Source organism: Eleginops maclovinus, chromosome 7 (genome assembly GCF_036324505.1).
Source record: "Eleginops maclovinus isolate JMC-PN-2008 ecotype Puerto Natales chromosome 7, JC_Emac_rtc_rv5, whole genome shotgun sequence".
NCBI lineage: Eukaryota > Metazoa > Chordata > Actinopteri > Perciformes > Eleginopidae > Eleginops > Eleginops maclovinus.
In genome coordinates this window covers 6,350,411-6,363,321 of record NC_086355.1, presented here as the reverse complement: position 1 = coordinate 6,363,321, position 12,911 = coordinate 6,350,411, and the positions used below count along the sequence as shown (strand labels likewise).

Below are 12,911 nucleotides of genomic sequence, written 5' to 3'. Positions count from 1 at the left end.
AAAACCTGAATTGCTGCTTTAAAGAAAGTGTGGGTATTTGTACATCTACTTCAAGACAGCAAAACATCTAAACACAGGCTAGCTATTTCAGTCTTTTATTCCAAAATAAGTACATTTTTGTATTTTAACAGTTTGTTGTTGTTGTTGTTTGTCATTGAGGTATTGGGGGGAAAAATGTAAGGTTTTTTTTTTGTCAAAGGGAGGGTCAGAAAATAACAATTTATATATATATATAATTAATATTTCTGTATGTAAAGGCATAAGTCAACATTAGCATGTTAAAAAAAGAACAGTCATGTTGAAATAAAAAAATCCAAATCAGCCAACATCAATATTGTCAATGTCTACATTCATATGTGAAATAAAAAATACATTATCATTTAGATTTTAAAATCACATCACATGACATAAACTTAATCGAAATGTTGAGATGTTAATTCAACATTTCAAAATATATCTCGTAACTTTGACCATAAATTGGTTTGAATTCTGTCAGGTTTTAGTCCTGTGCTCAGTGATGGTTTAGGCTGTAATTCATCAAAAAACAAACCTCAGGTAAATCAGAGAAACTGTGTTACAAGTGAAAGTGGAAACTCGAGTCGTTCAAGAATCTGGTGTCACCGAAACTTCAGAGAGGGCCCTGAAGGTCCCACAGAAACACCGCAGCCCCACCCTCATTATCCGCATCAGCTGACAGCCAATCAGAGAATCAGAGCCAGGCTCGGGACCGCGCCCTGCCTGTATCGGAACTCGTGGACGCGCGGCAGGTAAGCCACAGGTGTGTTGTCCTGCTGCGGTTTGAAGGGGACTCACTCGGACCAAACAACCTTACAGTGTGCAGGGAAGTAAATTGAGACGTCACTGTTGAAAATGGAGTAAATTATATGTTAAAAACTTTTAGAGGATTTGCTCACTTCTTTTTTCCTCTTTTCGGCTGAAACGTTTGATGGATTAATTGATATTCACATCAATTTGGATTACTCTTTAACGGTTTAGGGTTTTATTTTGCACAATGGATTTAAGCATTTCCACACGGACAGCAGTTTTACTCTTTATTTTCACGTTTTTAAGTCTTCTCCATGGCTCCAGAGGAGAAATCCCTCCAAAACCAACCGGTGGTGTAACGATCCTGCCCCCGGTTAAACCTGATAATGGCCCACAGGCCTACCCAGACGCGACAAAAGCAAGTTTACCGGTGTTTACCATGGATTACGCCAGGATACAGATACCCTTTGAGGTCACTCTCTGGGTGCTGCTGGCTTCCTTTGCAAAGATTGGTGAGTAGCTCAAAGTATTGACCATGTGAAAATCAAACACTTGTTGGCAATTGTGCTGTCTCCATACTTAAACATGTTATTTATGTATATTCATGTCTTTATTTCATGACTAATGGACGTGCATTTTTAAAATTAATTAATGGTTGCCGTTTTACGTTACTTGAGCTGTAACACTGTAAATGTTCCCGCTGTGGGACTAATAAAGGTATTCAGATGCTGATTACATCAAAATATAGGGCATCATTTTGCCAACAATAGGTGTGGACATTTTGTTCCATGCGAGTGCCCTCTTCCTGTTTTTAGAACTAAATCGGCTTCCCTTTTTTTCCTCAGGTTTCCATGTGTACCACAAGATCACCATCTGGGTGCCAGAGTCATGTCTTCTCATCACCATTGGTCTGATTGTGGGGGGCATCATGCACTCAGTCAATGAGGAGCCCCCTGCTGTGCTCACCAGCAATGCCTTCTTCCTCTACATGCTGCCCCCGATCGTCCTGGACTCGGGCTACTTCATGCCCACCAGGCCTTTCTTTGAGAACATCGGCACGGTCCGTCACAAATCAGCCACATTTTCCTAAAACAGACTCCTGAAATATTCTCCTTTTTGAAGACTTGTTTTTGATTGGTTATGTCTGTGTGCAGGTGTTGTGGTTTGCAGTGGTGGGGACTCTGTGGAACAGCATTGGCATCGGCATGTCTCTGTTTGCCATTTGCCAAATCGAGGCGTTTGGTGTGCAGGACATTAACCTCCAGGAGAACCTGCTGTTCGCCACCATCATCTCGGCCGTCGACCCCGTCGCCGTGCTGAGTGTGTTTGAGGACGTGTCTGTGAACGAGCAGCTCTACATCGTGGTGTTCGGAGAATGCCTCTTCAATGATGCTGTCACTGTGGTGAGTGGGCCAAGGCAGACAGTCCTAAAGTGGGTTTGTCGGATCTTCTTTTTAGTTTCTTTGCATATTTTTTGTGTCCTTTCAACTAAGCTGAAACTTGCTGCAACACGTTGGCCCTATTGTGGTCCAATGCTTGTTATGAGAACACGTATTTTATTGAGCAGGGTGTCACTACAAACGGTTCCTAATATCTTAATCCCACTTTTATTTTTTACATAATACATATTGATGATGCAGACAAGGTCCCATTAGGGTTCCTACATATTAAAAGATAAAGTAATTGCTTTATTGACAGAGAAAATCTCCACCAGTTTGATAATCACTTAATTTAGTAATTAATTACATTTTCTTTCAATGGAAATTTTTTCAAACAAAGGGAGAAAATGTGTTTTCAGTTTTCTCACATTTAGAGGTTTCCTGCTTTCTTCTATTTCATAGCATATTAAGCTGAATATCTTTAGGTTTTGCCCTGACAAACAAGACATTTAAAGACATTACGTTGGACTTTAAGGATGACTTTTTTTTAGAAACATAGATAGATCCAGAAAATAATTCTCAGATTAATCAATAGTTGAAATAATCTTTAGCTGCAGACTAAAGCAACTGTGGGAACAAAATCACACACGCATAGTTCAACATGGTGACCATTGTTACTCCACCTACCATTTAAAACCCAGTTTTGACCCTTGATTTCAAAAGTGCTATTATAAGAAAAGGTAGATCCAGTTTCTTTTTGTCTGCAGCTTTTCTATCATTTCTCTACAGGCTTGGCTCAGGTTTCCTCAGATACCGTACGATTACTTCCTTCTCTTTTTCTTGGTCGGTTCACATGTATGACGACATAAAGTGTGTCACTGCCAAAAATGCTGAACAGATAAACAACTGAACAGTTTAAGTGAAGTAATGTTAGAGACAGATGTGTCCACAGAGCTTAGCTGCATTTCGTTTGAAGCTAGTTTGCCTAGATGCTGCCAAACCAGTTTCTGAGGCCACTGTTGCTTTTGGCTGTCTGGGAGGGGTCAACACATCCTCTGCAACTTCACTGAACTGCACTCATGCTCAAATTCAACCCCCCCCCCCTGTTCTTATTGTGTTAGAACACAGCAACCCACCTACAATAACCTGCTTTTAGCTTTGGTGTGGCGACCCTTTTGTTTAGTACACAGTAGCCGAGCTGATGCACACAGGGAAGACAAACATTTACCCAGGCCTTGTCTGCACAGGGAGCTCTGTGTAGCAGAGAATAAGCTGTCAAACAAGATGTAATATTTGCTAAAAGTAGACCTCAGTATTGCAGTCATTCATTAGTTTAAAGGTTGTGACAGTTTTAGGGGTGTAACTCTAATTTAAAGTAAGATCCGTTTATTCAAATGGGGGATCCCCTGACTCCGCCCCTGACTGAGAGCTTCGGGTTATCATCTGTATCATCTGCACATTTTAAAGCAAGGAACAGTTGCTGCCTGACAGATCTGCTTTTATTAAATGTGGAAAAGTCTTGTTTGTCTTGTCCCTAATATTTGAAAGGCTTGCTAACATGAGTCATTGACAGGCTCATCCCAGAGCAGAAAAGTCTCCAGTGGTGTTTTATATTTTTCTAATAAAAAGACCTATCCATACATTTCTCATCTAATAATCAGACCTCTATCTAACAAATATATTGTCCATTGTACCACCAACATTTTATAAACAACTGAGCGAGCCACACTGTTTGTTGAAATGTTCCTCAATGGGAACTTTAGTTTATTTAGAGTATCCCACATACACTGACCTGCTGCTCTAAAAACGAAATACTTTTCCCAAATAGTCCCAGGAAAATGAACCCGCACTGCCCGGCTAAATAAGATGGCCCTAAAAATGCAAGTAAAACGTATTTGTATGTGCATGCGACTGCTGTGGCTGAGGGGGTTATGTTTTCAGGTTGTACTTCCGTCCCATTCTTCTGAATACTATATCTCAGGAACACCTGGGGGAATTCAGTTTCAGGGTATTCAAATGTAAATTTGGTTTGCAGTTGAAAGACAATGTGTCCGCTGTGGCACTCATTTAAAACCCCACAGACCACAGGCACATCTTTAAAAAAAATACCTTAAATTTCGGCTCATAAAGGTTAAGGTCACTGAGACACCCTAATCATGTTTTTGTCCATAAGAATTGTAATGATATGTATTCAAATGCTTCTATTCCTATTTATGTCTAATAGATAAAGTGATTAAGTTAGGATACTTTGGACAGACGGGGCTATAAATGTCCACTTGACTGGCTAACCGAATCATTCAAACACAAGGTAGTCATTTTAGTGTATTTCTGATTTATGACAAATATTCTTAGGGTTGAGGGCATTACACTGGCTGGATAATTCAGAAAGTATTGTTAGAAAAGTACTATTATATGGAATATCACTTAGTATACCTTTTTAAATTAGCCATGTGCAAAGTAAGAAGGACTTATAAACACTGAGCTGCTGTGAACTTCTCTTCCACAACTGTGAGTGATTGTCTCTAAGCACCATCGGTAAAATGTAAGATGTGCTTTATGCACGGTATTTTGTTGTTGCTAAAGGCTTTCACATAATTTCCTTTCCTACAAATATCTTATCTTTTTTAATGGGTGCATACAGTACCAAACTGCCACACAGCCGTAAGATCAGGAGTGAGTTCCCTTTATTCTTCCTAAGAACAGAAGCATAAGTAACAAAGGCAATTGCTCCGGCAAATGCTCTTTCTCCCGTGAGTCATTCAGCGCGCTTTGTTAAATTAGATTATCAAATTGCAAACAGTGCAGAGTAAATACTTCAGTCAATCAATGTTATCTGCAAATGTGTCACTGCAGGCCGCAGCCCCTGACACCACCCATGACCTCACACAGAGATTGGTTGGCTGTTCCTGCACCTCAGTACGATGAATGCAACGCTGCACGAAAAACTGTGTGGGTGCATGGTTGTTTTAACATGTGTGTGTGTATGGTTGTTTTAACATGTGTGTGTGTATGTTTGCAGGTGTTGTACAACATGTTCAACTTCGTGGCGGAGATGCCGGTGGTGGAGCCGGTGGATGTGTTCCTCGGCGTGGCGCGGTTCTTCGTGGTGGGGTTCGGTGGGATGGGCTTCGGCATTTTGTTTGGCTTCGTGGCCGCTTTCACCACAAGATTCACCTCTAAAGTCAAAGAAATCGAGCCGCTCTTCATCTTCATGTACAGCTACCTGGCCTACCTGATAGCCGAGCTCTTCGCCATCTCATCCATCATGGCGTGAGTAGAACACATCTCCAGATGAAAGCACTCAACACGTGAAGAACACGTCAAAAACACAGCTGTTGTTTATGTTTTTCTGCAGCATTGTGACCTGTGCTCTCACCATGAAGTACTACGTGGAGGAAAATGTTTCCCAGCGTTCCTGCACCACCATCCGACACGTGGTCAAGATGCTCGGCTCAATCTCAGAGACCCTCATCTTCTTCTTCCTCGGGGTCGTCACCATCACGACTGAACACGAGTGGAACTGGGGCTACATCCTGTTCACGCTGCTGTTTGCTTTCGTATGGAGAGGTCTCGGTAAGGAGAGGGCAGGGGTCTGTGTGTCATGTTGGAGGTCAGGATTTAGGTTTGTCTTTTTTAATTTTAACCACTACTGGTGTTATGATGCATTGTTTAGTTTGTGTCATGGAAACACACATTGATGGCAGTGATGTGTCAACAAAAGCCAGGGAAAGAAGACTACTAAGAAGATTTTAATATTTGAAAAGGAAATGTCTTTGCATATGTAGTTGAATGGACTACTTAGTAGCATCCTGACCTTTTCTTTTCTTCCATCTGTTCCCCCAGGTGTCTTGGTGCTGACTCAGATCATTAACCCCTTCCGCACCATCCCATTCAACTTGAAAGATCAATTTGGTTTGGCCTACGGTGGCCTGCGAGGCGCCATTTCCTTCGCCTTGGTCTTCACTCTTCCTGATAACATCGGCCGAAAGCCGCTCTTCGTCACGGCCACCATCGCTATCATCCTCTTCACTGTCTTTCTTCAGGTAAGAGAGCATCTGTGTGCCTTTTACTTAAAATTATTCACACAATTTGGCGCAAATCATTCATATCTGTCTAACTTAAATGAAATAAAAAAGGTGTTTCACTCTCTCATTATTTAGTCAAAAGTCTTCTGGGTTTTCTGAATAGGTGATCTTTCTCTCCTCCGCAGGGCATCAGTATTCGACCTTTGATCGAGTTCATCAATGTCCGCAGAACAAACCGCAATCTTGACACCATCAACGCAGAGATTCACTCCAGGGTACGCCACACATTGTGATTGTTGTAAACAAGGTGAACGGTTTGTTTTTAGAGCACATATTTATGGTTCTCACTTTGCTCTCAGCTCATGGAGCACACCATGGCGGGAATAGAGGACCTCTGCGGACAGTGGAGCCACTTCTACTGGAAAGACAAGTAAGAGCTATATCTAAAAAAGCTTTTCTTTACAAAAATATCAGCACTTATAGTCGCAAGTAGCCTGCAAAATGTGCACATTAGTGATTCTTATCTTAATTACAGATTAATATCAGTCATATTAGATTGAAAGTATCTGCAGTGAAACTGGAGGAGAGGTGGCAGTTTCAGTTCTCTCTATCTCCTTTGTTGTTTTGTTTGACAATGCCATTGTTCACTTCCTGAGACTGTGTGGAATGTGGACAGCTAACCACATTAAGGTTTCCCCATCAGCTGTAGAACATTACATTTTTGACTCACAGAAGTATTGAAGTAGTTTTGTGTTTTAGGTGCACTTTGGAATAATCCCTTTCATATTTCCTAACATGTTAGTCATAAACCTATTATATAGAATACATCTTTAAATACAGCCTCCTTAAGACTTGTTAAACAATATGAAATGTATAGTTAGTACAAGTCTTTGCAGCCACTTCCTCTCTGGTGTTTCTTCTCTTCCTTGAAGCTTTGTCTACTCATACCTTGCTTTTTCCTGAGAGACAGGTTCCTCAAGAATGAAGATTTTCAGTTTGATTTGACAAGTTAAAGCATGCTGTAAAAGAAATGAATAATGTTAACACGCAGAACAGTGACACAGTGACATAATTGTTCTGGTGTCTATCCAGCACATTGCATGTAGTTACATAACTTAAGCTTTAAGGGTGTTTCAGGTGGTTAACTGTCATATTGATCAAACAGTGTAGCCTTTTTATACACAATCACTTCATTTTATGACAATTTAGTAGCATCCTGAGAGCAAAAGGACAGCAATACAGGTGAAAAATACAAACCCCCCCCCAGAAAATCTGCAAATTAGGCCAATCTCCATATGCAATCAATTAAGAGCAATATTTAATACTGATATATTACTTGAAAAAAACTACAAATAACCTCAAAACACTTCTTATATACACAAGGTAAAGCCTTAAAGGTACTCACTAATATTTAAAATCTAATAAATTGTAACTTTAATGTGTAAATGACACAAAAATAGCCACAAATGAAGCAAGTAGACAAGAAAGCAGCATTACAAATGTAAATTAGTTACACAAAAAAGATAATACTATATATATGATTTATTATTTTGGGAAACAGGCCTCCACTGTCCAAAACACTATTAGGAATATATCATTGAGCCGCCCTGTTGTTCTTGTTGGTTTTAATCTCGGAGATCTTTTTTTCTCACAAGCTGTCCGCCCTAACCGATGTCATTTCCTTTCTCTTCCTTCAGGTTCATGAAGTTCAACAACCTAATCCTGCGGAGGATCCTGATCCGAGACAACCGGGCCGAGTCCAGCATCGTGTCGCTGTATAAGAAGCTGGAGCTGCAGAACGCCATGGAGATCCTGGACACTGTCACCGGAGACATCAGCGCCGCGCCGTCCATCGTCTCTGTCTAGTATGAAACCTTGCTTTTATTTCTCTGACAATCTCAACACCTCCTCATTGTCTGTTCAGATCAAAGAGTTAGAGGAAGTCATTGGTTTTAATCTGTCTTTCAGTGAGGAAAAGAAAAGCTCTGGTAAACCCAAGAAGAAGTTCCAGGCTCCGGACCTGAAGAACATGCACGACATCCTGTCCAAGAACATGTACAAGATCAGGCAACGGGTGAGAGATTCAATTATTATTCAGGATAACAGATGTGTGCACAAACCTGAACTTTCCCCTTTTCCTTTATCTTATTCTCTTGCATCACAGAGGTGGAAAGTAACCAAGGATATTTCATTCAAGCACAATTAGTCAGTAAAATTCTAATACTTTTCTGAGTATATCTATTTCATAATATATACTTCAAGTTCTTATACAGAAAGAAAATATCTTTCTACTCCACTGCACTTATTGCTCGATAAATCTGACATGTACCTTGTTTTATTATAAGGAATACAATAAGCTTCTGTGACAAATTTAGCCTACTTGTCACAGGATGTTCATAAGTAATTTTCATATCCACCAGACATTTCTCCTCTAAACTCCTTAAATGTTTAGGTCTCAAAGAGGACAGATGTTCCATATTTGGAATAAGGGAGAATAAGGAGAAAAAAGTCCAAATCAATGAATACAAATTTGAGCAGGAGAACAGCTTAATCTTTCCTCTCTCATTTAAACTCTCCCACTGATATTGATCTTATGATCTTTACAGGGCACCAGTCTTGAACATTTGCATTTTGCTTTAACCTTCTGCTGCTTACGGTACAAACAGAGTGTTTTGCCTACAAGGAACAGCAGCCCAGACTCGCATGTGCTCCTCTTTAAAGTTGATAACGTCTTAAATGAACGTTTCCAACAACAGAAGTTGTGATATCCTGTTTGTTTTCCACTTAAAATCCTATTCAGAAAGCCTTTATCTGTCCCACAGTGGGGACATTTACAGCGACAGAGCAGTAATGTACAGATAACATGCGAAAGGAAAAAATAATATAAAAAAATTGGCACACGTAAGAATATAAACAAAATAAGTAGGATCATTTTACAAGTAAGTGAACATAAAGCACAGTATAGAAGAGCCGGTAACGTTAACAAATTGTTACAAAATGTATATATGTTGTAAAAAAATAGAGCGCAAATTGCACATATGAGAATATTGCACATTATAGAAAGGAAATAGCAGCTTAAAAACACTAGAGCACCAACTTTGTTCAAATTAAATCCTGGGATCTTATATTTTTCTGTAACCGGCCTTTTTTCCCGAGTTTGACACATGGACTTTCCGTTCTCACGCAAAGATATTCAGACTCTAAGCACCGAAACTCTGTGATGTTTTGCATAACCACAGACTTTTCCGGCAGTCATTTTCCACTAGTGACATGACATCACCCACAGAGACGCCTGGATGTGCAGACAAATAGGGAGCATGTGCTTCTGTCCCTGAGATGACTAACTGTCCCATTATCTTGTTAGCTCCTCATTTAAAGTCTCTCACATATCCACAGTCCTGTACCTCAAACAAACCCAGCGTCTCCTCCCGTCTGTGATGTTTACACTTTTAACATTTGACGTCCTCAGCTGTTTATCCTGCTGACGAAGCGTGCCCTTTTTAAAGGTTGTGTCATGTTAGAGAGGACTGGACTTGTGTATATATTTTAAGACACTTTAGTTGAGGATTTCCTGCTACTTTATACTACCAAATATTCTACTTTTTACTCCTCTACATCTACTTTACAAGCTACAGCTACTTTAAATATCAAATGAATAATTAGAAGTATAATTAACTAATAATTTAGCATTTATTATTTTAGGTTAAAATAGAACTTTAGCTATACATTTAGTCAAATAAATAAACTGTGGTATTCATACTATTTTGCAAGTAATGCAAATTATGCATGCATATTGTAATGTTAACAGAACAGAATACAACATTGGTTCCTGTACTGTCTCATCAAGTTATCCTACAGGAAAACAGATAGGAGCATGACACATTTCTCCAAAGTACAATGACAACCTGTAGAGTGTTTTATTTGTAGGTTTTAGGTCTCACTAATAGCTGCACGGCAGACAGATCTATGTTAACAGTGAGGTTTACGTTGCATGCAGGAGGTAAGTGTCCAAACAGAGACATGGACCGTTCAAACAGGTGTGGCCAGTTTTGGTTGAGTAACCCGAGCTTTAAAGAATGCCGTCTCCTCTGAAAGCATTTTAACTGTCTATTTGTTCAAATCACTGTGGCCACCTGTTGGCTCCCTTGTGAATTTCTTACAGATTGACACACAAATGGTGGAATCAAAGGGGTTAATCTGCTGTGTGATGAAATATTTGTTTACCTTTTCCTTTTTTCTAGACGGTGGCATACACAACCAAGCACGCCCTGCCCAACGAAAGCCACGCCAGAGAGATTTTGATAAGGCGCCACACCAGCATCCGCCGCAGCATGAGACCCGGCAGCTTTCAGTCACCGGTAAGCAGGAAGCTCTAAATGTGGCTGGTATTGACTCAAGGAATTACATAATACAGTGTGTTATCAGCCTCTTAGTTTCAAGTAAGGAAGAGAGAGCATCTCTTATCGCTGCACCGAGAGAAACGTTTCCCTTATAAAACATGAGGTTTACTTTCTTTATCCAACTCCTCATTCTGCTTTTTGTTTCCTGCCATTCTGCTGTTTCATTCCCATGTGTTTTGTTTGTTTCTCAGGCGGTTCCCAGATCCCACAAATACTTCTCTCTTCCTGCTGGGCAAAGTCTGGACTCAAAATTCCCTCCTGGGAGGCGAAGCTCGACAGGTAAGCTTCTCCAAAGTTCCCATTTATGTCTCTTTTTTTAAAGTAGATTTAAGGTGGCAATAAATGAAAGATTCACAACAGTTTTCTTAAGAGGTTTTCAGGACAAGGAAAGTGTTTATTTTTGTATCAGATCTTCATTTAAGATACAGGATATGAAGTTTACACTTGTAGCCATGCTAGCAGTGTTGGTCTTGGATGGCAACAGCACAAATGTCGTTCCACAAGATGATGTTTAATAACATTTGTGATCCCGACATGTCTTCCAGTGCCAATTTAAGGTCAACATTTCCATTTATTCATTAATGAAATTGAAATTTAGATCAAAGATGTGCCTAAGGTCAGCGTTCTTGTGCATCATTTATATAATATAATTTGTGCTGAATGACTTGGCAGCAGGTCAATGAGGTTCAAGTTGTAAATCTGTGACCATATTTTCTCATTTATAATAAGAGCCTTTTTGTTTACATGTGATTCTGTGATGGCAAAATCCAATTCCCTCCAGAATTTCATTACAATTTTACCACTTTTTTCACCTGTCCTAGATGATCAGGAAACCATGTCCGAGGTGGCCTACTCCTCCAGACGTCCCCGGTTTGGCCAGCCCTCGCGCTCCTCCTCCAGAGCCATGATGCCTCTGCGCCGGCTGGACACGCTGACCGAGGCGTCCTCTGTCGACATGCTAGATGAAAATATACAATCGAGTCGCGGCAGGTCCAGGAAGACCTCTTCCTCCAGCGATTCCCACGCTCCTGCTCCTCGCCGTCAACCCCGCGCCCCTGTGAACAGTGACAGCGGCTCTGCTGATAACTTAAGAAACGTGCATCGTGAGACGGAGGAGGAGGAGCAGCCTTCGCCTCCACCTCCATCCTGGGCTGCTGAACCCAGAGACAACGCAACGCAAAACCCTCTGCTCAGACGGCCTCAGTGGAACCCAAAGAAGTAGAAAGCGTCTCAAGAGCAGCTGGACTGCCACAGACTGAGTCTCTCACGCAGCTCCAGGGTCTTGACTTTGTATAAATGTAAGTTAATACAGGGGTCCAGTCATTTCTGATTTGAATGAAATAAGCCCAAACGGACAGTAGTACCTCAAAGTGAGCCACATCAGAAGCACAGTGCACTACAGTGAAGGCTCTGTGCATGAACAGTGAGACACGATGTGATTTTAATATTTCTTCACATAGGATTTTTAAATACCAGGTAATTTAAACTATTTAATTCCGAGTTATTATTTCCTTGTTGTAAATATGTTACTTTTTTCTACTGATTGTGATAGCTGTAAGATTGAAGTTTTTTATATACGTTAGTTTATCATGAGGAACTATTGCTGTGCAGTACAGAGTTCTTGTGGGACTAACTGCAGGCCTTTTGTAAGTCTGTTACACTGATGGACCTCACGAGTCTGGGCCCGTTTTGTTTTCTCCTACTGTAATAAATGTTAATGTTGTTGAAAGCTGTTATCGAGCATAAGCAATCAAACCATGGATACACTGGGGGGAGGTACTGATTCTCTCTATGATTGGGAAAAAGACTGAGAAACGATTCTCAATCAGGTAAAAAAGATTTGAAGATATTTGATTATATTTATATGAAGGGGGTTTCTATACAAATAAACAAAATAAGCTTGACGTATTGGGTTAGCGTCAGGCAGGCACTTTTTAGCGTAAATAGTACTAAACTCTATCCTGATGCAGGTATTTACTCGGATAGGTTTTCTTTAATATTCACTTTAGCGAGGTTACAGCATATTCAAAATCATCTTAAACCAGAAGAGACCCATTTCTAGCTGCCAATATAAAGAGCAATTGGGTTTTCATTTAGTCAAGGAAGAATCAAACTGTTCCATGTGTGCAATCCTCTACCTCCTCTTTTTTTCTGCACTCTAAGAAGTGAAATGCACAAAGCTGCAGTGCTCAGTTAGTTGTGATTTGAACAATCAAATCAACAATTTTGACATTCAGTGGAAATGAAGGGGGGGGGGGGGGGGGTGACTAAATGTACCACAGAATGAGGGAGAGCCACAGAAGTAAGAATGCTTGTTGCGCTTAAGGAAACGGCCATAAGAT

At 40.4% G+C, this 12,911-nt stretch overlaps 1 protein-coding gene across 1 annotated transcript; it reads left to right on the top strand.

The window, feature by feature from the left end:
* The first annotated feature begins 778 nt into the window (after positions 1-778).
* slc9a2 (solute carrier family 9 member 2) lies at positions 779-12,298 on the top strand. The gene is made up of 13 exons (XM_063887534.1): positions 779-1,277; positions 1,611-1,825; positions 1,920-2,168; positions 5,164-5,414; positions 5,500-5,717; positions 5,988-6,187; positions 6,355-6,444; positions 6,529-6,599; positions 7,867-8,034; positions 8,138-8,243; positions 10,411-10,527; positions 10,761-10,848; positions 11,391-12,298. The coding sequence occupies exons 1-13, from the start codon at positions 1,013-1,015 to the stop codon at positions 11,789-11,791; spliced, it is 2,439 nt and encodes an 812-aa protein (XP_063743604.1). The 5' UTR covers positions 779-1,012; the 3' UTR covers positions 11,792-12,298.
* Positions 12,299-12,911: the final 613 nt, after the last annotated feature.